At 44.7% G+C, this 27717-nt stretch overlaps 1 protein-coding gene across 3 annotated transcripts in view; it reads right to left on the reverse strand.

Annotated features, from left to right (window-relative positions):
- LOC131807938 (signal-regulatory protein beta-1-like) overlaps positions 1–25425 on the reverse strand; it is a 40134-nt gene extending 14709 nt beyond the window's left edge. Inside the window, exons 1-6 of one of the 3 annotated variants that reach the window (XM_059133732.1) lie at positions 25276–25425; positions 21439–21795; positions 18753–19073; positions 17828–18166; positions 13920–14027; positions 11366–12140 (exon numbers count right to left, since the gene is read on the reverse strand). In XM_059133732.1, the coding sequence (XP_058989715.1) occupies positions 12034–12140; positions 13920–14027; positions 17828–18166; positions 18753–19073; positions 21439–21795; positions 25276–25345 (1302 nt within the window). In that variant the 5' untranslated portion in view covers positions 25346–25425 and the 3' untranslated portion in view covers positions 11366–12033. Of the gene's footprint in view, positions 1–11365; positions 12141–12237; positions 13389–13919; positions 14028–17827; positions 18167–18752; positions 19074–21438; positions 21796–25275 lie in introns of those variants that run through there. The other 2 variants (XM_059133733.1, XM_059133734.1) reach the window with 2 other exon arrangements.
- Positions 25426–27717: the final 2292 nt, after the last annotated feature.

Here is a 27717-nt window from a genome sequence, read left to right on the forward strand (position 1 = left end):
ATGCGGAGAAAGGGGAACCCTCCTACACTGTTGGTGGGAATGCAAGCTGGTGCAGCCACTCTGGAAAACAGCATGGAGGTTCCTCAAAATGTTGAAAATGGAACTGCCCTATGACCCAGCAATTGCACTATTGGGTATTTACCCTAAAGATACAAATGTAGTGATCCAAAGGGACACATGCACCCGAATGTTTATAGCAGCAATGTCCACAATAGCCAAACTATGGAAAGAACCTAGATGTCCATCAACAGATGAATGGATCAAGAAGATGTGGTATATATACACAATGGAATACTATGCAGCCATCAAAAGAAATGAAATCTTGCCATTTGCAACAACATGGATGGAACTAGAGCGTATCATGCTTAGCGAAATAAGTCAAGCAGAGAAAGACAACTATCATATGATCTCCCTGATATGAGGAAGTGGTGATGCAACATGGAGGCTTAAGTGGGTAGAAGAATAAATGAAACAAGATGGGATTGGGAGGGAGACAAACCATAAGTGACTCTTAATCTCACAAAACAAACTGAGGGTTGCCGGGGGGAGGGGGTTGGGGAGAAGGGGGTGGGATTATGGACATTGGGGAGGGTATGTGATTTGGTGAGTGCTGTGAAGTGTGTAAACCTGGTGATTCACAGACCTGGGGATAAAAATATATGTATATAAAAAATATATGTTTATAAAAAATAAAAAATAAAAAAAAAAAAAAAAAAGTGTTAAGTACTTTAGGTACCAAAAATTTTACAATTCAAAATAAAAAATGTATTTTTAAAGCAAATATGATTAAAAATAAAAATATATCCAAACAAAAAAAAAAAAAAAAAAAAAAAAAAAAGAAATGGGCAGAGGACATGAACAGACATTTCTGCAAAGAAGACATCCAGATGGCCAACAGACACATGAAAAAGTGCTCCATATCACTTGGCATCAGGGAAATACAAATCAAAACCACAATGAGATATCACCTCACACCAGTCAGAATGGCTAAAATCAACAAGTCAGGAAATGACAGATGCTGGCGAGGATGCGGAGAAAGGGGAACCCTTCTACACTGTTAGTGGGAATGCAAGCTGGTGCAGCCACTCTGGAAAACAGCATGGAGGTTCCTCAAAATGTTGAAAATAGAACTGCCCTATGACCCAGCAATTGCACTATTGGGTATTTACCCTAAAGATACAAACGTAGTGATCCAAAGGGGCACGTGCACCCGAATGTTTATAGCAGCAATGTCTACAATAGCCAAACTATGGAAAGAACCTAGATGTCCATCAACAGATGAATGGATCAAGAAGATGTGGTATATATACACAATGGAATACTATGCAGCCATCAAAAGAAATGAAATCTTGCCATTTGTGACAACATGGATGGAACTAGAGCGTATCATGTTTAGCGAAATAAGTCAAGCAGAGAAAGACAACTATCATATGATCTCCCTGATATGAGGAAGTGGTGATGCAACATGGGGGCTTAAGTGGGTAGGAGAAGAATCAATGAAACAAGATGGAATTGGGAGGGAGACAAACCATAAGTGACTCTCAATCTCACAAAACAAACTGAGGGTTGCTGGGGGGAGGGGTTTTGGGAGAAGGGGGTGGGATTATGGACATTGGGGAGGGTATGTGCTTTGGTGAGTGCTGTGAAGTGTGTAAACCTGGTGATTCACAGACCTGTACCCCTGGGGATAAAAATATATGTTTATAAAAAATAAAAAAATTAAAAAAAAAAAAAAGTCCTGAGTTTGTGCTCTGTTGCTCCACCACTTGCCAGGAGCTGGCCCCTCCCCCCGCAGTCCCCTCTTCCCGTCGCTTCAGACTCACTTCTCTGCAGGTCCGACCTTTCAGTAAGTGACGGGTTTTCTTTTTCTAGAATTGTTGCCCTTCTCTTCGATTTCCCATTGGATTTGTAGGTGTTCGCTATGTTGAGATAAGCTATCTAGCTGGTCTCCTGCTACCTGATGTCATCTCAGCCTGCTACTTCTCCATCATCTTGACTCCTCCCCCTATATATAACTTTTTAACCTATTTGCCATCACACTGAGATGTCCAGTACATCAAATTCCATAATAATCTTTTAACCTGAACTTTTTGACATATATGCTTACGTTTTTCATTTGCTTTTCTATTTTTTAATTTTTTAAATATTAATTTATTTTAGTTTATTCTTTTTTAATATTCATAATTCATATTCATATTCATATTCATAGAGTTAAGATTCAAGATAATACCTTTCCCCAATCAATGCTACCCCTGTCGGAGGCAGGCCCCTGGCTAGGGCGGCCTCCGCCATTAAAAGATGGCGCCTGGCTAGTTGCCAGGTTAGGATTGCCTCGTGAGACTAAGCGGAATGCCCAAAGAGGAAGTAAACAGCATTGGTTGCTAGCGAAGTTGTTCGTTTAGGTGCACAGCCTGATTCGCTCCCTCCTGTACCCTGCTCGCTGATTGGTCATGTAAACGTATATAAGTGTGTAGACTTGCGGAAATAGAGAGAAGATACATCTGAACTGGGGCTTCTTGTCCTTGCGGGTCGAGGGCGATAAATGGTGCCGGCACCCGGGAATGCATAAAGGATTCTTGCAAGGTAATCTGCAGGTAAGCGGGGACATTAGCCACGTTCAAAAGTGGGAATTCCGCGGTAAAGCGGGGAGTAAAGGCCATGTTCAAAAGTGGGAATTCCGCGGTAAAGCGGGGAGTAAAGGTTGACTGAAGTATATGTTTGTAAAAAGTTAATGTGTATGTTAGTGTCTTTAACGTCCGCGTCTGTTGTCTGTGTGTTCATAATGGGATCTGAAGTATCTAAAGTGCAGTTGGAAGGGTCTTTAAAAGACCTGCTGAAAGCCAATGGAACTCCACTAAAAGCAAAAACTGCTCGGGCCTTATTGAATACAGTGGAAAAGGCGGCTCCATGGTTCCTAGATGAAGGCTGGCTAAACATACCTCAGTGGGACCACCTATGATCCAGGGTTTGGCCCCTGTGAAACCTATTAATGCCTCAGGGCCATATCAACCTTTTAAGTTGCCCAGGTGCACCAATAACAAGGTATGGCCACCGGAGTGGTCTGGATGTCAGAGTACCTTGCGCTCAGTTTACATCAATGAAATGCATAGGTTTACATTCACTCCACGCTTTCCTACTTATAAAAATAATACCTTTACAGGGTACAATTATTCCTTTCAAAACCCTAAGCAAGGCAATCCCTCCTCTCCCTTTGATGCATGGCAGGTCTGTAACTTGCTAGGAGCATGTACTGATATCTCAGCAGTGTCCATGTTAAATGGTGGCAAATTCCTCAACTGTTCTTATAAACAAAGTGGCTCTAGTACCTTTGAGACAACAGTTAATGTGTCCTGTCCCAATAATATTACTTATCAGCCCACTCCCATATGCGTCTCGCCACCGTTCCTTTTCCTCGTAACAAATGCTAGCGAGCTGAATGATAAGTTGAATTGCACTAAGAATTGCTATCTTTCCCAGTGCTGGACTGTCACGGCCTTCAAGCTGGCTGTGATTATGCGTATCCCTACTCATGTTCCTATCCCAGTTTCCCCATTCCAGAGGACAAGTTACCGGTGGTGCTATCCAGAAAGAAGAGAGATTTTGGTATCACAGCCGCCGTTGTGACAGCATTGGCTATATCTACAGCACCTGCCACGGCAGCAGCAGTCTCGCTTGCTGCAACTATACCCACTGCGGAAGCTGTGAACACTCTTGCAGAAGGAACGGCGGCTGCCCTTCAAACACAGACTCAGATCAATGCACATCTGCAAGCAGGAATCCTGATAGTCAACCAGAGAGTGGATTTGGCTCAAGAACAAGTGGACATATTGGGGGCCTTTTGGAACTGGGATGTATAGCACCCTTCCCGGCAATTTGTGTAACTCCCATAGCCTATACTAATATGAGTGACTTACAGAATGTCTCCCGACAGTTCTCCCAATACTTGTGGGGGAATTAGTCTGCAGAATTCCAAAACTACACTCAGCACCTGCTACTAGGCATAACAAGGATAAATAACACCAGAGTTGAGCTTGCAACCCTCCCAGAGATAATCAAAACATTGCAAGATGTGTTAACCTTTACGAAACAATGGGCTAGCGTAATTGGTCTGATGACAATTCTCGTAGTGGGCTTGATTCTACTTGTAAGAAAACTGCAAATTTGGAGGCGACAGCAACCTAGGCAACAGCAAGCCATGGTACAGGCCTTGTTAGCCATCAAGGCTGGAACATCCCCCCAAGTGTGGCTAAGTATGCTGGATTGGTAGTCAATGACGGGTAAGATTGGTGGGGGAAATATACCAACCTAAGACAGGACGCAGATCATTGATATCTGCCGTCTGATGACGGGTAAGAATATTCCCCGCCACTGACAACCTAAGACAGGCACGATCCCTGCCATAATAGAAAAAAGAGGGAGATGTCAGAGGCAGGCCCCTGGCCAGGGTGGCCACTGCCATTAAAAGATGGCGCCTGGCTAGTTGCCAGGTTAGGATTGCCTCGTGAGACTAAGCGGAACACCCAAAGAGGAAGTAAACAGCATTGGTTGCTAGCAAAGTTGTTCATTTAGGTGCATAGCCTGATTCGCTCCCTCCTCTACCCTGCTCACTGATTGGTCATGTAAACGTATATAAGTGTGTAGACTTGCGGAAATAGAGAGAGAGAAGATACATCTGAACTGGGACTTCTTGTCGTCCTTGCAGGTCGAGGGCGATACCCCTATAGGTAAACCAGTTTTTAATCTCCCTTTATCTTAGGAAAATTGAGTCCTTTAACAAAGATATCAAGATACATCCAGGAAGAATTGAAATAACCTTTCTCGCCCACACTGAGAATTTACAACCACTCTCCCATTTTTTTTCTTCCACCAGTGTTTCTTTGTATTTGCTTTTGTCCTGGTAGTATATAAATCTTATACTTGGGGTTCTTTTTGACGAGGTTCTCTTTTTTGTTTGTTTTTATATATTTATTTTATTTCTCTTGTCATCTACTTTTGTCGGTCTTTTTGTTTGTCTGTTTTTGTTGGTATACTTCATAAATCTTACCTTGGGGCGCATTTGGGCTGGGCCTTCTCTTTTATTTTATCTTTCTTTCTTTCTTTCCTGTTTCTCTCTCTCCCTTTTTTTTTTTTCTTTTTTCTTTCTTTTGGATGGGGACTCTTGATTCCTCAGAAGCATTGCAGGGTGCCCCCTGCCTGCACCATGGTTGATACATTCAGCTACACATCTGTTCAGCCATCTCCCACCAAAATGAGTAGAAGGAGGAATGCCCAACAGAAGAAAAAGTTCAGAGACTGGACCTTCTGCAAGAGAGCTAATGGGTATGGACATAGACAATATGACAGAAAGGGAATTCAGGCTAACAATTATCCAGGCAATAGCTAGGTTGAAGAAAGCCATGGATGACAAAATGGACTGATTAGAGCAGAAGTGAAAGCCACCAGGGATGATGTTCACAATGATCTCAATGAGTTCCAATCTAATCTAAGTTCTCTAAAAGCTAGGGTAACTGAGACAGAAGATAGAATTAGTGATCTAGAGGACAAACAAATAAAGAAAAAGGATCAGGAGGAAGCCTGGAACAAAGAGCTTGGAAGCCACAAAAACAGAATTAGGGAAATAAATGCCATCATGAAACGTTCCAACATCAGAATTATTGGAATCCCTGAGGGGGAGGAGAAAGAGAGAAGAATAGAAGATATAATTGAGCAAATTCTCCATGAAAATTTTCCCAATCTTGCAAATGGAACCAGCATTCCTGTGCTAGAGGCAGAACGATTTCCCCCCAAGATCATAGAATCTAGAAAGACCTCAAGACACCTGCTAGTGAAAATGATGAATCATAATTGTACACAGAAGCTCTTGAAAGCATTTAGGACAAAGAAATTCCTTACGTATAGAGGAAAGCCCATTAGAATAACATCAGACCTGTCCACAGAAACCTGGCAAGCCAGAAAGGGCTGGAAAAATGTATTAAGGGCACTAAATGAGAAGAACATGCAGCCAAGAATACTTAACCCAGCAAGACTGACATTCAAAATGGATGGAGAGATAAAGAGCTTCCAAGACCGGAAAGGTTTAAAAGAGTATGTTACCACCAGGTCAACACCACAGGAAATATTAAGGGGGTACTATAAAAGAGGAAAATTCCTAAGAATATCATTGAACAGAAATATATAGAGACAATCTATAGAAACAAAGACTTCACAGGTAACATGATGTCAATAAAAACGTATATCTCAATAATCACTCTCAATTTGAATGACATAAATGTGCCAATAAAATGACACAGGGTTGCAGATTGGATAAAATGACAGGACTCATCCATACCTTGTCTACAAGAGAGCCATTTCGAACCCAAGAATACACCCAGACTGAAAGTGAAGGGATGGAGAAGCATCTTTCATGGCAATGGGTCTCAGAAGAAGGCTGGGGTAGTGATTCTCATATCAGATAAATTAGATTTTAAACTAAAGACTAGTCAGAGATACAGAAAGACACTACATGATTCTTAAAGGGACTACCCACCAAGAAGATCTAACAATTGTAAATATTTATGCCCCCAATATGGGAGCAGCTAATTACATAAGAAAACTGTTAATCAAGATAAAGAGACCTATTGATATGAATACATTAATAATAAGAAATCTTAACTCACCACTCTCAGTAATAGACACATCATCCAAGCAGAAAAGCAATAAAGAAACAAGAGCATGAATGACACATTGGACCAGATGGACCTCATAGATATATACAGAGCATTCCACCCTAAAACAACAGAATATTCATTCTTCTCGAGTGCATATGGAACCTTCTCCAGAATAGACCACATACTGGGTCAGAAATCAGGGTTCAACAGATACGAAAAGATTGAGATTACTCCCTGCATCTTAAGATCACAGTGCTTTGAAACTGGAGCTCAACCACAAGGAAAAGGTTGGAAGAAACTCAAACACCTGGAAGCTAAAGACCACCTTGCTAAAGAATGCTTGAATCAGCCAGGAGATCAAAGAAGAAATTAAACAATTCATGGAAACAATGAGAATGAAGACACTTCAGTCCAAAACTTATGGGATACAGCAAAGGTGGTCCTATGGGGGAAATACATAGCCATCCAAGGCTCCCTCAAAAAAATTGAAAAATCCAGAATACATCAACTTTCTTTACACCTTAAAGTACTGGAGAATCAACAACAAATTAAGCCAACTCCACACACAAGAAGGGAAATAATATTTATTAGAGCAGAAATCAATGAGATAGAAACTAGAGATACAGTAGAACGCATCGATGAAACTAGAAGCTGAATAGAATCAATAAGATCAATAAACCATTGGCCAAACTAATCCAAAAGAAAAGAGAGAAGGCCCAAATTAATAAAATTATGAATGAAAAGGGAGAGATCACAGCTAACACCAAGGAAATAGAAACAATAATCAGAAATTATTATCAACAGTTATATGCCAAGAGGTTAAGCAACCTAGATGAAATGGATGCATTCCTGGAAAACTATAAGCTTCCAAAACAACCAGGAAGAAACTGACAACCTGAATAGATTAATATCTAGTAACAAGATTGAAGCAGGGATCAAAAACCTCCCAAAGAAACAAGAGCCCAGGACATGATGGATTCCTGGGGGATTTTATCAAATTTTCAAAGAAGAAATAATACCTATTCTCCCAAAGCTGTTTCAAACAATTGAAGCAGAAGGAAAACTTCCAGACTCTTTTTATGAAGCCAGCATTACCCTGATCCCCAAATGAGGCCACGACCCCACCAAAAAAGGAGAATTTCAGACCAATATCCCTGATGAATATGATACAAAGATTCTCAAAAGATCCTAGCAATAGGATCCAACAGCACATTAAAAAGATTATCCACCATGACCAGGTAGGATTCATCCCTGGGCTGCAAGGATGGTTCAACATTTGCAAATCAATCAATGTGATAGAACAAATCAATAAGAGAGGAGAGAAGAACCACATGGTCCTCTCAATTGATGCATTAAAAGCATTTGACAAAATCCAGCATCCGTTCCTGACTAAAACGCTTCAAAGTAGAGGGATAGAACTTCATAAAATATATCTGTGAAAAACCCACAGCAAATATCATCCTCAATGGGAAAAAGCTCACAACCTTCCCGTTGAGATCAGGAACACGACAAGGATGCCCACTCTCACCACTCTTGTTCAACATAGTATTAGAAGTCCTAGAAACAGCAATCAGAAAGCAAAGAGAAATAAAAGGTATCCAAATTGGCAATGAAGAAGTCAAACTCTCTCTCTCCGCAGATGACATGATACTTTATATAGAAAACTCAAAAGACTCCACCCCCAAACTACTAGAACTCATACAACAATTCAATAACGTGACAGGATACAAAATCAATGTACAGAAATCAGTGGCTTTCTTATACACTAACAATGAAAACACAGAAAGGGAAATTAGAGAATCGATTCCATTTACTATAGCACCAAGAACCATAAGATACCTGGGAATAAACCTAACCAAAGAGGTAAAGGATCTGTACTTGAGGAACTACAGAACACTCATGAAAGAAATCGAAGAAGACACAAAAAGATGGAAGACCATTCCATGCTCTTGGATCGGAAGAATAAACATTGTGACAATGTCTATACTGCCTAGAGCAATCTATATGTTTAATGCCATTCTGTTCAAAATTCCACTGGTATTTTTCAAAGAGCTGGAGAAAACAATCCTAAAATTTGTATGGAATCAGAAGAGACCCCGAATTGCTAAGGAAATGTTGAAAAAGAAAAACAAAACTGGTAGCATCACGTTGTCTGATTTCAAGCTTTACTACAAAGCTGTGATCACCCAGACAGCATGGTACTGGCATAAAGACAAACACATAGACCAGTGGAACAGAGTAGAGAGCCCATTTATGGACCCTCAACTCTATGTTCAAATAATCTTCAACAAAGCAGGAAAAAATATACAGTGGAAAAAAGAGAGTCTCTTCAATAAATGGTGCTGAGAAAAATGGACAGCTATATGTGGAAGAATGAAACTCGACCATTATCTTATGCCATACACAAAATAAACTTGAAATGGATAAAAGACTTCAATGTGAGACAGGAATCCACCATAATCCTAGAGGATAACATAGGCAGTAACCTCTTTGATATCAGCCACAGCAACTTCTTTCAAGATATGTCTCCAAAGGCAAAGGAAACAAAAGTGAAAATGAACTTTGGGGACTTCTTAAAGATCAAAAGCAACTGCACAGCAAAGGAAACACTCAACAAAACAAAGAAGTAACCCATGGAATAGGAGATGATAATTGTAACTGACAGTACAGACAAAAGGCTGATATCCAGGATCTATAAAGAACTTCTCAAACTCAACACACAAAAAACAGATAATCATGTCAAAAAAAATGACAGAAGTCATGAACAGACACTTCTCCAATGAAGACATACAAATGGCTATCAGACACATGAAAAAATGTCATCATCACTAGCCATCAGGGAGATTCAAATGAAAACTACATTAAGATACCACCTTACACCAGTTAGAATGGCCAAAATTAGCAAGACAGGAAACAACATGTGTTGGAGAGGATGTGGAGAATGGGGAACCGTCTTACACTGTTGGTGGGAATGCAAGTTGGTGCAGCCAATTTGGAGACCAGTGTAGAAATTTCTCAAGAAATTAAAAATAGAGCTTCCCCATGACCCTGCAATTTCACTGCTGGATATTTACCCCAAAGATACAGATGTAATGAAAAGAAGGGCCATCTGTACCCCAGTGTTTATAGCATCAATGGCCACGGTCGCCAAACTGTGGAAAGAACCAAGATGCCCTTCAACGGATGAATGGATAAGGAAGAGGTGGTCCATATACACTATGGAGTATTATGCCTCCATCAGAAAGGATGAATACCCAACTTTTGTATCAACATGGATAAGACTGGAAGAGATTATGCTGAGTGAAATAAGTCAAGCAGAGAGAGTCAATTATCATATGGTTTCACTTATTTGTGGAGCATAAGAAATAACACAGAGGATATGGGGAGATGGAGAGAAGGGAGTTGAGGGAAATTTGGGGGGAGATGAACCATGAGAGACTATGGATTCTGAAAAACAATCTGAGGGTTTTGAAGGGGAGGAGGGTGGGAGGTTGGGTGAGCCTGGTGGTGGGTATAATGGAGGGCACATATTGCATGGAGCACTGGTTGTGGTGCATAAACAATGAATTCTGTCACACTGACAATAAATTAAATAAAGAAAAAAAAAAGAAGAAGAAGTAGGGTTGGCAGAGATGGGCACAGTGGGGAAGCAGGGACAGGCATTGTGGTGGCCCCTGGAGCCTTCTCTGTCTGAACGCTGTCCTGGGGATGCCCAGGACTCCATGCTCGGAGGAGAGAAGACACTCCCTGCCTCCATGATATCAGAGGAAAGGGATTATGATGAAAGAATGACCATGGGACTTTTATCACTTTTTTTTCAGATTACCAAATGGACATGCAAGGGGGCCACATGCTGAGATGCTACTGGGCCAGTTGCTTGGGATTCCCAGAGCTTATGGAATCCACAAGCATGTGCTCATTCCTGAGGCTCATCCCATCCCAGTCTCACCAAGCTGCACTCTTGCTGATGTAGAGGCTCAAAGACATGGTGTGGAATGAGGTTAGAGTTTTTGATGTGGTGATTATTTTTGTCTTCGAGGATGGAAGGGGCTCCATCACCATGTTGATGAGACACTAGATGTGGCAAGGTCCCAGGCTTGACCTTGGGCATGGGGGATTTCCTCACCTGAGTCCATCTCAAAGCAGGCTGACAGCTGAGGGCTATCTCCTGAGGCCTGGTGTATCACAGAATGCACCACCATCTGCAGAGCCCTATCCACCTCTATTGCTTGGGCACAGGACATGGATTAGCTTCATCCACCACTGAGGTCTTAAAGCTACCCTACCTCAAGCATGCAGAGTTCCCTGACTCCACCTGATCTAACCTGGGCTTCACTAATTGAAAATATATAGAGTGAATATCATGGGGGACTGAGAAGCAGGTTGTTCTGGGATCTCTGAATGCCAGGCATTGGAGTGAGCTCTAGCAAGGACAGAGGACAGAGAAAGGAAGAGGAACCTTAGACCTATGAAGTAACATAAAATCTGGGTATAGAAACGCAGACATCTCCCCACCACACATTTCCTTGAATTGCTCTCCAAGGGGTGCAAGAGGCAGAGATCCAGCTGAGGACAAGATGTTGACATTTATAGAATGTCAACCTTATAGAATGTAGACCTTATAGATGTCAGCCTTATAGAATGTCAACCTTATAGAATAAGGTTACATTTTTGGAACAGTTTTACATTTAGAGAAAAACTGAGACAATCACACAAAGTTCCAATATATAGGTGCATACAGTTTCTCCTCCTTATAGCATTTTACAGTAATTTGTTTCATCTGTTATAATTAGTGAACCAATATTGGAGCATTGTTATTAACCAAAATCCATAGTTTGATCTTGTCTTATCTTCAGCCATTATAATAAAACAGCGTGAGCTGGATGCCTTGAAACAACAGGAACTTATTTCTCATAGTCCTAGAGGCTGGAAGTCTGAGATCAGGGTGCCATGATAGTTGGGTTGTGATGAGATCTCTCTTTGAAGTTGCAGACTGCCAACTACTTGTATTTTCACCTGGTGGATGGAGTGAGGTGGCTGTCTGGTCCCTTTTCATGAGGATTCTACCCTCATGACCTTATTATCTGCAAAGTCCCCACCTCCAAATCCCATGAGCATTGGAGAGGTACAAGTATTCAGTCCAGAAGAGATTTCCTTAGTTTTCACTCTATGTCCCTTTCTGTCCCAGAATTCCATGCAGGATACCACATTACATTTTCTTGTCATGTCTCTCTAGGCTCCTCTCAGCTGTGAGAGCTTCTCGGACTGGTATATGGTGGAATGTCCCTCATTGCAATTTGTCGAATGCTTTTCTCATACACAGACTGGGGCAGTGGTTTGGGGAGGAAGGTCACAAGAGGAAAAGTGTTGTTTTCATCACATTATATCAGGGAGCATACTCTGGCCGTGGTTTATGACTATTGGTGAACTCGTGATGATGTGGCTGGACTGTATTTGTCAGGTGTTGCCTCTGTAGTTTAATTAGGTTATGAGCTGTGGGAACACAGAGTGAGAGAAAGGAATTGATATTTTATACAGGGTGGTTTATGAAAGGTACTTTTTAATAAGGTGATGTTTAAACAGAAAATAAGAGAGGGAGAGAGCGTCATGCAGATCTTTAGGGGAAAGAAGCAGAGGAAAGACACAGTTTGACCCCATTGCCATAGAATCACTGTAGCTGAAACTGGAGAGCTGTAAGAGACAAAGAATGGTCCAGGAAGGAGTGCTGTTGGCCAGGACCAGGGAGCAGGCTTGGGGTAAGCATTGTACAGATTCTGAGTGGAGCTCACTGGTTTTGGGAGGAGGCTTGCACTCACACTTGAGAGCTTCTCAGGAATTTTATAAGACAGTTGATAGACACTGTTAGCTTGTCATTGGTCACATTGGGAGTGTTGACACCACGGAAGTCTACAAGTACTACAAATCAGGATATTTTTCCTTTCCCTGAGTAGACTGCTTCACATTTACCATCAGGCCACTGCACACAGCATTCTGAAGGCAGAATTGAATATGGGATATAAAGTAAGAAAACCAAGGATGGCTCCAGACTTCTGGACTGCCAGCTCATGTACATGAGCCGTGGGGCTGGGAAGAAAGAAGGTGACAGAAGAGCTAGTGTTCCCATCACAAGGAGGAGGGTGTTTTGTCCTTGGGAGTAGGACATGAAGGTAAAGAGGAAAGAGAATCATTTCTCTTCTTCAAACCAGGAGGAGATTCATTTTATTTAAGACCCAGTGAAGAACCTCACAAAGCCTAGAATGTCTGGGGGTTGGCAGAAATAACTCCCAAGAACATGGATGTAAGCATGCAGTCCATGCCCACAGTCCCCAGATGATGAATGAGAGACACCTGGTATGTGTAGGTGGGACTCTTTTCTCATATTTAGGCAGATACCCATGCATCAGTCCCCAGAGCAAGTTCCCACGGCCCCTCTGAGGACTTGGTATTAAGACCGAGCTCTGAGGTCATCAAGGATTGTGAGAAGGAGCAGAAGGGACTGTGGGCAGGTGAGTCTCTGGAAGAAGCAAGGTATTTGGGGCAGAATTGGGAAGTTTCTCAATGTTCCTTGTCCTTGGCTGCACCCCTCAAGGACTGAAGGAGCAGAAACTGAGGGTGACATGTAGTAGGAGAGAAAGGGAGGAGCTGTGGGACCCATGTTCACAGTTGATTATGGGCACAACATTCAAGAAATGTTCCCAACGTGTTTCTTATGTCCTTGGTGCTATTTTCCTCCTGGGACACCTGTTGTGAAAGGACAGGCAGCCCCTGCTAGAGGACTCTGCCACTTAAGCCTCCCTCCCTTAGGGCTTGATCCCCTCTCTCCATCCCCTCCAGTATCTCCCACAAAGGATCAGATTGGAAAAAATCTTCAGAGCAGCCCTATGGTACATGTCAGGATTCTTCTAAACACAGACGTCTTGTGCCCAAAGGAGCCTCAGTTCTCCGTTATCTAGTGATGCTCTCCAAGTGATCCTCCCACCCAGCTGCCTGTCGTTCAGCTTCTCTGCCCACTTCCTTCCCAGAATCCCTAGGACTCTGTCCACACTCTTTGACAGCCATTGACCCTGCCCATATTTTATAGGCTAAATGCCCCCTCCCCCAACACCTCAGGGAGCCTGGACCCCTGAGACTCCCGAAGGTATCAAGGGAGGTGTGTCACATGCTCTTTACTGCAGGTGGGAGCTGACCCTGTGTGACCTGTGGGCTTCCCCTTTTCCTGACGTGGCTCTTTCTGGAACTAACTGTGCCTGCTCTCCCTGACCCATAACTTACAATCGGGTGCTTGCTTCCTGTGGACATAGATAGCAGAGACAGTGATGAGCAGCAACAGCTTCGGGCCCAGGGTGAGAGCCATCAGGAATGGAGTAAATGGCCTTGACTCTGGAAAAGAAGGGATAGGAAGCATCATCAGAGTGGGGCACCCTGGAGTCCATTCCCTGGGTCCTCCACTTACACTATCTGAAGCGACTCAGTCTTATCAACACTCTGAAGCTCATGAATTCTTCCCCTGCTCAAGGCAGAATTCGGGGTTAGACATTCATCACCTCACTCACCCCTTTCTTACTGCCAAGTGTCCTTCTTGAGGGAAGAGGTGGGGAGAACGAGCACTCCACAACAGGTAAGTTTGGTTTACTGACTTGGTCATCACACCCAGTGGGGCAGGTCACACAGCCTCTTTCTGATGAGCCAACAGGCTCCTAGTTTACAGAGGGTGGAGAGATGAAGTGGCTCAGACCCAGGGAACCCCCTCACTGATGGCCTGCAGGATGACTCTGAGACCTTGTCTTTGGACCAGGAAAAAGCCAAACTCTCTGGGCCATAGGGACAAATGTCTGCCCGGCCTCAAAGAGTGAGAACAGATATCACGGTCATTGAGGGGCAAGGCTGTTCTGCTTTGCTCCGTGCACATGGATGACTCCCATGTACAGAGGTGAGGAGGGAGTCCGCAGGATGACCTGACCTCAGGAGACCTGCTGGCTGGACAATATCCTGGGGAATCAAGGAAATGGGGTCTAATGGAGAGTTTCAAACACCATCAGGCCACCTGAACCCCATTGCCACTTTCAGCCGACGTCTGTCTCTTGGACATAGACTGTTGATCTGGAAGGACAGCTTCCGATTTTTTTACTTTATACAATGACCCATTTTGTTTTTATATTTGAATTTTAAAAATCCACATATTTTGGGGAATATATAGAGTAATCTTAAAAGAAGGAGTAGGTCCTCAGCATATTTGCCCTAGCATGTTAGAGGATGTCAGGTCTCTGCTTTGGGGCTGCTGGACTTTTTCTGAGTTGAAAGAAATTGGCCATGTTTGTACCTGTTTCTAGAGGGGAGCTAGCAGTAGAAGGCTTGAGGAAGTGAGGGTACAGAGGGTAAACCATTCCTCTCCATTTAAAACAACTCACAAAGAGCAGGCAGCTTGCTTGCTCTCTGTCTGAGGCTGAGTCTTGCCGTCCTGAAATGTGTCAACATCTCTCTTTGCCAGTCCTACTTCCTTCGCTCTCTCATGCAGGTGAATCGGGCAGCAAACCACAGTGAGCTTTCTCTCTTCTCTTATCATCTGAGAGTCTCCTTCCTGGGTCACCTGATGTGTGGAGTTTATTTGGTTGGGGTCTGGAAAGCCAACTCTAATGGGCCCATTTGGACGGGGGTCTCTTTCTGCAAGCTGGTCATGAGGCCCCCAGCCCTGTGGGAGTTAGAGCAGGGTAGGTGTTGGCTTGCCCTGCCCTTGTCACTGCTGAAACCTCACTGTGGTGACCTGGGCTGGTGTAAGCAGAGGAGGGGAGTATTCTGGCATTCTGATGACGTAATAATTACAAGAACTACGGGTTGGGTGGCTCTTGCTGGGCATTAACCTTCGGAGAAAGACAGTGCAAAGTGAAGACTGATCACATGTGAAAGGTTATGTGTGAATGTCAGGGGACTTCGCAACAGTGCAGACTCTTACCTCCTAGAGCTGGAGGGCAGAAAAAGCTGAGAACACAGTTGCGTCCAACATAAACATAAGAGTATCAGTGCTACAGAGAGCTGAATTCTCAGCTACACTGCACCTACTGTGCTGGAGTAGGGCCCTGATATGGAAATATGGGAGATGGATACTGAGATGTGGGATAGGGTCAATGGGGCTGAACATTTCAAAGCCCTCTGGGCACTTTGTAATGGGCTGCTGAGTACAAGACAGAGGCTTAACTACTCATCTCCAAATATAGCCTCTCAACCCAAAGGAAAAACAACAAAAGGACAGTAGATTCTATGGAAAACTGGCTCTTGGTAGTCCTTGAAGAGCAATGCCCAAACTGCAGAATCTCTGGAGACAAAAGAGAAAAATCTCCACGTCCAAATGCACATCCCCTTATGCCTTTCCCCTCCCACCTCCACCACACACAGGAAAGGGCAGGAGATGGTGCAGACTCATCTATCTCTCCTACCTCTCCTGGCTCAGTAGAAGCCTGCCCCCTGGAATTCATGTGAGGTCCACCCATGGAGGGCTCTGAAAGGTGGAAGAGGAAGGCAACTGGGCTAGTTGCTTCCATTCTGGAGGAGGAACCTACACCAGGTATCCTGGGTCCACACTCCCAATGTCCCAAGCCCAGAGGAGGCCCAGCTGTGGTATTCGAACAAAGAAAAGTCTAGACTTGATAATGTTTTTCTCATTCCAAAAAAAAAAAAAAGAAAGAAAAAAATGAGGAGGAGCAAAATAAGTGCAAAGCAAGAGAAGGAAATAAAAAAAGAGGAGAAAAGGCAAAGAAATTAACAACGAACAATAGAGAATATCACTGAAATGAACGTGGGTTCTTTGAGAAGACTGATAAACTTGAAAAACTTCCATCAGTTGTGATAATGAAAAAAAATGAGGATTGACACATTTCCAATATCAGAGATGAAATGGGATACCCAACAGACACCACAAGGATTACTAGGTAATATTATGAGAAGCTCTATGTGTAGAAATCGGACAACTCAGAGAAAAAGACTGAATTTTTCAAAAGCTCAACCTACCACAAGCATCCAATATGAAATGAAGAATTTGAGTAGACCTAGCTATTCAGATTCTATTCAGAGCAACAAAAGAATCATGGAGACCCAGATGTTTCATAGGAAATATCTTTGAAGCATTTACAGGTTGAATTAAAACCAAGTTAGGTCCACAAAATAAAGTTAATAGAAGCAGCTTTGGAAAAATTGGAATATATACTCCATTTTAGATGATACTAGGAATTATGGCTAATTTTACTAAGAGTGTAATAGTACTGGTTTTATAGAAGGAACCATGTCACTAGTCACATGACCACACAAGCATGGACTCCATTTGGAGCTGGATGTGGATCCATGACTAAGTCATTAGTGGACACAATTAAACAACTTCTGCATACCTCTAGTTTTAAGGGAAATCGTTTCTTTTCCCCTTCCTATCTCTAGTCTCCTGGGCAGCAGTGACATGAACCCTCGGAGGCCCAGTGTTGACCCAGGCAAGAGGACAATGTCATTGGGCATGTTAGAAGGAACATGGACCTTTGAAAGATCTTCTGGAACAAAGACTCCTGGAAAACTGGCTTGATGTTACACGAGAGAGAAATAAGGATTGTTTTAGTTGTAGAAAGGGGCCTCTGTAGTATTTGGGACAATGCTCCCCTGCCATATTTAATCCCCCCCCCTTTTTTAACAGGTTGCTGGTCCATCTTCACAGACTCAGGTTTCCCTGGAATAGCTTAGCTCCTCAGCCAGCCTAAGGGCAGGAAATATTCTCCATCTGTCCCTCATTGCTCCCTGAGTCCCTTCTGTAAAATTCTAAGTCAGAGGGTTGGTTAAGCAGTAAAGGAGACCAAAAATGAATTGGAATTGGCATAAAGTGAATGTGCTTTGAGCGATCATGACTATTGCTAGTCTGCTGTCACAAATAAAGGGAGAGAAGAGACCCCAGGTGTGAAAACACACAGTCACCCAGGAGCCTGGTCAAGATACAAAACTCCAGGTCTTCAGGGTCCCTTCTCGAATTTCAGAGTGGCAAGTGCACACATTTTCCATGGTGATGATGGAAAAGTATAGAAGCAATAGAGACCATGCTAGGTGGGAAATAACAGCGGGAAGGGGGTGTCTGGACAGGCATGGTGACTTAACTGTGGTCAGGTGTGGAAAGAGGGAGCAAGAATCCTTGCGCAGGATCACTGAGGCCTCACCCTGGGTATTATGGGTTTCCTGGTCCTTCTGGTGGGCAGAGGCCACGAGGGTATGGTTTCTGGTGACCGCGGGCTGCCCGTCATGCTGCACCAGGCAGGTGAACACCACGTCTTCCCTGTGGGCAGATGAGTTCACCAGGAGCCAGCTTGTCCAGTTAAAGGTCCCATCCTTGTTCTCTACGAGGTTCGAGGCCCTTGAGGCCATTTCTGTTCGGGACACGTTGCCATTCTCTAACCAGGTCAGCTGGAGGCGTTGGGGGTAGAACTTCTTCACTTGGCAAGTGACCTTCACCTGGTCCCCTAACAGGGTCTTCTGGGAAACCTCCAAGGTGGGCGGAACTGAAACAGCACAGGGCAGAGGCTCTCACATCATGGAACAGATGGGCCATGGGGGAGGGGCTCGAGAAATTAGGTCCCCCCACACAGCAAGGGAGTCACCCAGAATAGAACTAGGCATGCAGCTGGTGCACAAACACTGAGTTTTTGCATGTGAATGAGATCCCTAAGCACAGTGCCCAGCACACAGTAGGTGTGCAAGGATTGATGGCTCCTCATAGGCTAAGAATGAGTGAAATCAAGAGACTCAGCCCCACACATACATTTGGAACAGAATAACTGTAGCAAAACAAATGACCTCACTAAGCACACAGTGGCATGTAGTACAGCAGGTGCTCAATAATTGGAATTGCTACGGTAAAGTAAGAGAAACTACCAAGCGCAGTGCTTGGTACATGGTAGGTGTTCACCCCGTAGCAGCCATGGAAACAGTAGGAGGTGACGGCACATCTAGGTGCAGATGACCTGGAGGGTCTGCCAGGGGTCAGACTCCAGGGAACAGAGGGCCTGGGGCAGGGAGTGGGGGAGGGACAGGCTCAGAGACCTGGGGGCCGGACCTGGGCTGGGGCTGGTGGGGAGTGACATCTACCTCTGAGGACCTCAGACATGTTGGCAGTCCCACGAAGAGGAGGGACGCCCTGCAGGGTCACGTGGGTCACCTCACAGATGACCTGGGAGCGAACATCCCCCGGGGCCAGCACCAGTCTGGTTGTGCTGGAGATGCTGTAGGATATTCTGTTTCCCTCTGGGTCCACGCTGGTCTGGGAGGCTGCCAGCTCATTCCCGTTTCTGAACCATCTCAGGGTGATGTTTCTGGGGGAGAAGCCGCGGGACTTGCAGGTGAAGTTCACTGTCTGCTCCGGCGAGGCCCTGGCCGTGGGGCCAGACACCACGGGGAGAGAGGGTTTGGCTACAAGAGGAACATTTGTGAACAGTGAGCATGACTGTGGTCCTCAGCGCTCAGGAACCTGTAGGGCGCTGTGGAGAACCTGCCACCCTTCTGAGAGTGTGCGGAGGGTGGTGTCTTCTCCTCCTTGCACAGAGGAGGCCCTGACGTTCTAGAGCTGAACTCTGACTCAGGGATAGGGCCCAGATGCAGTTCTAGGCTTGAGTTCAAATCCCCCCCTCACTTCTCTGCCAGGTGACTTCCCACCAATCTGGGCACAGGAAAGACGTTTCTGATGGGTCTGACTGTTGGCATCAACCGTTCCTAGCTGCCTCTCTGCAAACGTCACTGAGGTCAGAGAAGATATGCAACAGACTGTACAGTGAACAGGGACTCCTAAAGAGGCAAGAACTGGGCTGGCCAGCTGACCACAACGGGGCTATGGCACGGCGAGGCTCTTCTTCTGTGACGTGGGAAAAGAGGCACTTCTCCTTACCGGGATTGCAGGAAGGGGCAAGTAAGGGAATGCAACTAGTTCTGCTTATCACTGGAAATGCAGATGGAAAAGAGCAGATGAATCAGAAAGTGGCTGACAGTAACCTCAGTCTCATTATAGTGCTAAAATCCCCCTCTGAATATTCATCGGCATCATGGCTTTGAAAATTATTCCCTGTGATCCTTTACCTGTAAAATAAAGACAACGTTGTGAGGAAACTCCCCCAGGGTGGTCTCTGTCTCTCTCTCACCTAGGAGCCAAGCTCCTTTGGTCCAGTTACAATGGGACTGCTCTTTACCGGGGGGACTTCCTGTGGCCTCCAGCTGTTTCATCCACAACAGAATAAATGTCCCACCTTCTCCAGCCCGAAAGTGACAGCCACCCTCCTTTTCCATCAGACATTCTCACTGAAAACAGTTATGGGGAGGGCTCCCTCCGGGTGTCCAGACATGTTGACTCGACAACAACAGAGGGAAGATGTCGGGTCCTGACAGCTGAGTCTAGAATGTGAACTCTCGCTCATGGAGCCGAACACCCTCCAAGATGTGCCTCAGTCATCCTTAGTGGGCAGAGCCAGGAATGGGGTGCCCAGTGTTGCTGGGATTGCGGGTCCCTTCTGCTCTGTCCAGGCCGGTGTCCCAGGCTGCTCAGTGAAGGAGCAACACCACACAACAGTGGAAAGACTCTGGATCCTGTTACTCGTGAGAAGCCGTGTCCTCCAGGAACAGGCTCGACACTTCACCAGATGTTTGCATACCTGTCTGATCTGGGGGTTCAAAGCTAGCCCACCTCTTCCCATGTTTTCTTAATGTTTACTGCTGACAAAGAGAACCATACAAGATTTACAAGAGTTTCAAGGAGAGGGTGGGCACTTTCACCCACTTTGGCCGGTGCGGAGAGTGTGCAGAGAGCAGGGCTGTGAGTCAGGCTGTGGCTCACTTCCCTCCTCAGGCCGGGTCTTCTGAGCCTCGGTGTCATCTGTAAATGGGCTGAGATGGTCCCTCCAGCTTCATCCATTCTCAACCAGGGCAACCCTGTGTGGGTAGCTTGGGGAAGAGGAAGGAGAGCTCTCCCAGGAGGAACAGATCTGCCCAGTGCTGGAGCCACCTACTAGTTCTGGTGCCCAGGCAAGGAATGTACAACTGGGAACTCCTGTAACACCTGCACAATCAGGATAAAACCACCCGATGCCTATGTCCAGGAGCTGAGGGGAGACTCAGTGTTCTTATGGAAGTCAGTCCCTGAATTACATGATGCTTTTTGGATAGACCCGCCACAAGTGGCAGCCTCTGGCATCTTCTCCATCCTGGGCTCTCAGCATAAACAGTGAGTTTATACCCCTTCTCACTGTGATTCTTCTACGTTGAAAGAGAGACATGTCCCACCTCCCTGCCCTGGGTGCATTCGTCCACAGGAAGGGAAGGGAATGTGAGCTTCATGAGAAAGGAGCCCTTGCCTGTTTTGTTCCCTGTTTCCCCTGCAGGCACACAAGAGACTGCACACAGTAGTAACACAGTAAGTGTTGAGTTAGAGAAGAGTCAGCCACATGGCAGGGACACTCTCTGGAGGCAGGAGTAAGACTGGGTCATGTGATGGGCCAAATCACTCAGAGTGTAAGTCCCTCATCCCTGGATCCAGAGAGCTGGTCAGGATTGAAAAAGGCAAGAATTATGGATCCACGGACTGGGGTTCTAGACTTTCCCACCATTTATCAGGGGCGTTGAGCAAGCATCAGGACCTCTCCAGGCCTCTCCTTCCCTGATTCATGGCAGCGGCTGAATTCAGGGACATCCACCACAACGCCTGATTCTTAGCTGTTGGTCAGACAATGGAGGGCATTCTTATTGTCTTGTTGTCACAACCAAGGGACAAGAAGGCCCAGGCCGTACTCACCACTCACAGTGACCTGGGTGCCTGGTCCAGACTTAAACTCCACATCATCAGGGGTCCCTTTCCAGAACTTCACACAGTAGTAGGTTCCGGTGTCTGCTGGGGTGATGTTACTGATGCGGATGGAAAAGTCCATGTTGTTTCTCCTTGTGGTGTCTGAAGCATTTGTTACTCGGGGAAAGTGGCCTCCTTTGGAACTGAAGATTAACTCCCGGCCTGGCCCTGTCCCCCTGAACCACTGAACAGGCCCTGTGGGGATCAGGGAGGTCAGGGTGCAGCGCAGAGTGGCTGTCTGTCCAGCTACAACAGACACTGACTTGTCAGGCTGGATCACCTGCAGCCCCGCCTCACCGGCCACACCTGGAGGGAAAACAGAGCAGTCGTCTCCTCATCCTGCCGTGATCCTGCGTGTCTCCTCATGTGTTTACACACAACAGCTCCATGACTGAGTGCACACCTGGAGCAACCCTTCCCCCGAGCCTGTAACTGGAGACCCCATCACAATGGAGAAAACAAAGACACAGAGAGGCTCAGTGATGTGGCATAGAGCAGGTTTGACTTTGCAGGTGGATTTCCTGCCTTGGTGACTAGCTCATCTCTGGAGACATTGAGAAACAGTAACCCTTTTCTTCTTACGTGAAGAGTCCTCAAAACCAGGCAGGGACAGAAATCATAGAAGCAGGCTGCTGGTGCATCACACACACACCCAGTGTTCTTTTCCATTTCTTAGCTACTCCTCAGGGAGGAAATTTGTGGTTCACCGTTGCAGAGTGTGAGCTGGTAAAACCCATGCACTTAGCGGTACTTGCAACCAAACATGCCTCCTAAGGAGGGCACGAGCTATTACAGGCACATCCTGTGCATGCCAAGAACATCATGTACTTTGATTTCTAGGTCTGGAGAAGACTGGGGTCAGGAAGCTGAACTGCTAGGAGGAAAATGGAAAGAAACAGGAATGCACCATGGAGGGAGACATGGAGGGAAAATGGGAGGGGAGACGGAAGAGGATTAGGTGGTCTTGAGGAGCCAAGGAAAGGTGAAATACCTACCATTTGTGTATCTATATTCCTCCTATTTCTATTTTTGCCCACACCTTGCCTCTCAGCTATGCTATGTATGTCCAAACACCGTTCGAACTTTTTCTTAGCTAGAAGTAAACCTCTCACAGCTAACATGTCCTAAACTGAACTCAGTTCCCCACATATCCTTGCAAATCTCAGCGGAGACACCTTTATTTTCCCAGATGCTTATGGTCCTGACCCTTGGGTGCCTTTTTTTCCCCACCTCAATTCCTATGCTAATGGCTAAAGACTCCCCTACTGCAGGCACCCGCAGGCTGACCTCTTCCTCTTCCTCTCCTGGCTGCTGTCTTGCTGCAAACCAGTTTACCTTGTTCACATGGAAGCACTGAGCTCTTGAGGGCTCTAGCTACTTCTCTCTGTCCTGTGGTCCTCCATTCTCAACCAAATGCTAGAATGAAACTCGTGTCAAATCGTGTCACTTCTGTCTTCAAAACCTTGCAATAGCTACCATTTCATTCAGAATAAAAGCCTGAATCCAAGGGGTGTTTGTTAGAGAGGAGACTGCAGTTGGGAGAAATTGGAAGGGGAGATGAACCATGAGAGGCTATGGACTCTGAAAAACAATCTGAGGGGTTTGAAGTGGCGGGGGGGTGGGAGGTTGGGGTACCGGGTGGTGGGTATTATGGAGGGCACGGATGGCATGGAGCACTGGGTATGGTGAAAAAATAATGAATACTGTTTTTTTGAAAATAAATAAATTAATTTATTTAAAAAAAAAAAAAAAGCCTGAATCTTTGAACAGAGCAGAGGATTCTGCTCTCATGCTGTTCCCAATGCTGTTCAAGGAGGCTCTCCCCCCAGAAAATCACATGGCTCACTCCATCGCCTTCTTACTATCTTTGCTCCACGCTACCTGTTTAAATATATCCCACCCTGACAGTTCTCCCATTGTCGTAACCAGCTGCACTGTCATGTTTTTTCTGTAATGTTCATCACTCTCTGTACCTCTGTTATTTACTGATCTATTGCGTCTATTGTTTCCTGTCCTTTCCTTCACTATGATACAACTTCTAAAAGGTCAACTATTTTGTGTCTTTTATTCATCAACATGCCCTATGTTAATATAACTGTTCTTGTCGCCTAGTAGGTATATAGTTAATATTTGTATAATGTGTGAATTGCCCAATGAGACCCCTTTTGGAGACCATGAAGTCTATTTTCAGTGGAGAGTTTCTCAGGACATTATATCAGAAGCCGAGTTTTCTACATAGATGACGTGGAGGAAACAAACACTTGCATATACCCAGAACTCAGAATACAGAAGCACTTGAGGGAAGCAAACCACAAATATTCCTTACCACACCACCCCCTTCCCCACACTGATTGGAAGATCTGCAGAAATCTCATGGGATCGACCTAGGGTCATAGGGTTTGAAAAGAGCAATGGTTAGACCTGTGAGATCTAGAATCAGACTGCCTAGGTTCCAATCCTACCTTCCCACTTATACTCAGTGGCCTTGGCCCTTTCTGTGCCTTCTTTTCTTATCTGCAAGGTAGGGGTGACAAGAATGTCTCCCTTGGATACAAAGATTACATGACATAATGGACATAGACATTTCCAGGTGTGTGTGTGGCACATCGTTAGTGTTCAGGAATTTGGAAAGTTATCACTCATGAGGATTTCCTGAGGCACGGAGGCATCAGTGGACACCAGATAACTGGGATTGGGATATGAAAGTGGATATAATTACAGATGCAGATCACACAGGCAAGAATCCCTGAATTTTTGACCCTTCTTTCCTCAGCCACTTGAATCCAGCATGGAGGCATTTCCAAGGTAGCAATGCACAAGGTTCTACTCATTTTACCAAGAGAGAAGTTCGTTTTTAATTTAAGAGCTTGGTGAGGGGTGAGAGGTAGGTTTAGAGTATTAAAGAAGTAGGTGAGTAGCTCAGAGACAGGGATCCAAACATAGTTCTAATGTGCATTTCACGTAGACTGGCTGCATTATGAGGAGAAAAAGCAAAGTGTTTTCCAAAATCCCATGTGTGTGTGCACATGCATGTGTGTACCCCTCCCCTATGCCCATTCCTATGCATGCACGCGCATGCACACACACACAGAGGTAAGTGCATTCCCTGTATATGTACAATGTGGCCCAGCATGCTAGTATAGAGATTTTTTTGAGGATTAAGTGAAATTATAGTACATGTTAAAATTCAGTAACAATTTGGCACCTAGGAAACATGCAGCACGTCATTAACAAGAGTTTGTGAGTACACGCAGCACAGTGGAATTCTGAAGTCCTCTGCGTGTGATACGTGATGGCTCTTCTACTGTTTGCCTCTCTGTGTTTCTGATGTTTCTGCACTTGGCCTCCACTGAGGATCTAGGCAGCATAACATGGTTAACAAGATGAACTGTGGAGCTGAGTGGGCTGGACATGAACCTGAGCTGCACCAGGGACTTAAGTAGGTGACTCCGGGCTGGTTACTCTCTCTGCCTCCCCATCTGCAATCAGGAGTACAGTCAGAGCTATCAGGCACGGATGTTGTGAGGATTAGATCAATGAACATACACAAAGCTGTCATTGTTACCCATTGAAGCATTGATTCTTTGGATGCCAGTGGTAACCAGCTATAAGTGATGGATCCCCAGAGGAAATGCTCGGATTCCTGATTTCAAGCTCAGATGAGACTCAGCCCTTGACTTTCTGTGGAGGGTGTGGGTACCACACACGTGGAGGCCCTAAATGCCCAGGGACAGGGAGTGGTTGAGGAGGCAGGGAAAGGGGAGTCTCCCTCAAAGCAATGCTCACCTGTGAGTCCCAACAGCAGAACCAGCAGCAGGTGAGGAGAAGAGCAGGGTCTGGAGGCAGGGGCCCACATGGTGGAGGCCTGAGGATCCCGCTCTCTGCAAATGTGTGTGCTGGGGTGATGGGGCCTCTGTTCTGTGGGGAGGAACAGCCCGCCCCTCTGGTGCTGGAAGAGGAAGGAAGCATCTATAATGCAGTCACACAGCTGTGAGGCAGCAATTTGCTTCTGGATTGTGAAACAGACGTCAGGCAGAGAGGCCTCACATGGTGTTAGGGATCTCTTCTTCCATTTTGGGTTGTGTGTGTGTTTTCTTTATTTGAATCTATTTATTTATTTATTTATTTATTTATTTATTTATTTATTTATTTTCAGCATAACGGTATTCATTCTTCTTATGTTTTGGGGTTTTTTGTGTGTGTGTGTGTGTTTTTTTTTTTTAAATTCTTATCATGTTATGTTAGTTACCATACAGTACATCATTAGTTTTTGATGTAGTGTTCCATGATTCATCGTTTATGTATACCACCCAGTGCCCCATGCAATCTGTGCCCTCCTTAATACCCATCACTGGGCTCATTCTTCCCCTCACTCCCCTTCCCTCTAAAACCCTCTGTTTATTTCCTGGCGTCTATAGTCTCTCATTGTTAGTTTCCTGCTCTGATTCCCCCCACCTTTATTTTTCCCTTCCTTCTCCTTTTTTCTTAAATTTTATTTATTTATTTGACAGAGAGACAGATCACAAGCAGGCAGGCAGTGAGAGAGGAGGAAGCAGACAGCCCAATGTGGAACTCAATCCCAGGGCCCTGGGATCATGACCTGACCTGAAGGCAGAGGCTTTAACCCACTGAGCCACCCAGGCACCCTCCCTTCCTTTTCCTAATGTCTTCCATGCTATTCCTTATGTTCCACAAATAAGGGAAACCAAATGATAGTTGACTTTTTCTGACTTATTTCATTAAGCATAACCTCCTCCACTCCTGTCCACATTGATACAAAAGTTGGGTATTCATCCTTTCTGACAGTTGAGTAATATTCCATTGTACCATTGTAAAGAACCATATCTTCTTTAAACATTCATCTGTTGAAGGACATCTCAGCTCATTCCACAGTTTGGCTATTGTAGACATTGCTGCTATGAACATTGGGGTGCATGTGGCCCTCCTTTTCACTACTTTTGTATTTTTGATCTAAATGCTCAGTAGAGCAATTGCTGGGCCATAGAGTAGCTCTATTTTCTAATTTTGAGGAACCTCCGCACTGTCTTCTACAGTGGCTGTACCAACTTGTATTCCCACCAACAGTTAAGAGGGTTTCCCTTTTTCCACAGCCACTCCAGCATTTGTTGTTTCTTGTCTTGTCAGTTTTTGCCATTCTAACTGGTGTAAGCTGGTATCTCAATACAGTTTTGATTTGAACCTCCCTGATGGCTGATGATGATGAACATTTTTTCATATGTTTATTACACATTTGTATGTCTTCTTTGGAGAGTGTCTGTTCATGTCTTCTGCCCATTTTTTGATGTGATGATTTGTTCATTGAGAATTGAGTTTGAGAAGTTCTTTTTTTATTTATATTTTATTTCTTTTCAGTGTAACAGTATTCATTGTTTTTGCACTGCACCCAGTGCTCCATGCAATCCGTGCCCTTCTAATACCCACCACCTGGTTCCCCCAACCTCCCACCCCCTGCCCCTTCAAAACCCTCAGATTGTTTTTCAGAGTCCATAGTCTCTCATGGAGAAGTTCTTTATAGATCTTGGATACCAGCCCTTTATCTGTAGTGTGACTGCCAAATATCTTCTCCCATTTCATGGGTTGTCTCTTTCTTTTCTTTTTTCTTTCTTTCTTTCTTTTTTTTATGTTATTGACTGTTCCTTTGCTGTGCAGAAACTTTTATCTTGGTGAAGTCCTAGAAGTTTATTTTTGCTTGTTTTCCCTTGCCTTTGGAGACGTGTCTTGAAAAAAGTTGCTGTGGCTGATGTTGAAGAGGTTACTGCCTATGCTCTCCTCTAGGATTTTGATGGATTCCTGTCTCACATTGAGGTTTCATCCATTAGATTTTAAGCTAAAGACCATAGTTAGAGATACAGAAGGACACTATATCATTCTTAAAGGGTCTATCCAACAAAGGGATCTAACAACTGTAAATATCTATGCTCCCAACACGAGAGCAATCAACTATAAAAGGCAACTCTTAACCAAAATAGAGAGACATATTGATAATAAAACATTAATAATAGGAGACCTCTACACTCCACTTTCAGCAATAGACAGATCCATCTAAGCAGAAAGTCAGCAAAGAAACAAGAGTTTTGAATGACACACTGAACTAGATGGACTTCATAGATACATACAGAACATTCCACCCTAAAACAACAGAATACTCATGCTTCTCAAGTGCACATGGAACTTTCTCAAGGACAGACCAGATTCTGAGTCACAAAT

Source organism: Mustela lutreola, chromosome 9, assembly GCF_030435805.1.
Source record: "Mustela lutreola isolate mMusLut2 chromosome 9, mMusLut2.pri, whole genome shotgun sequence".
NCBI lineage: Eukaryota > Metazoa > Chordata > Mammalia > Carnivora > Mustelidae > Mustela > Mustela lutreola.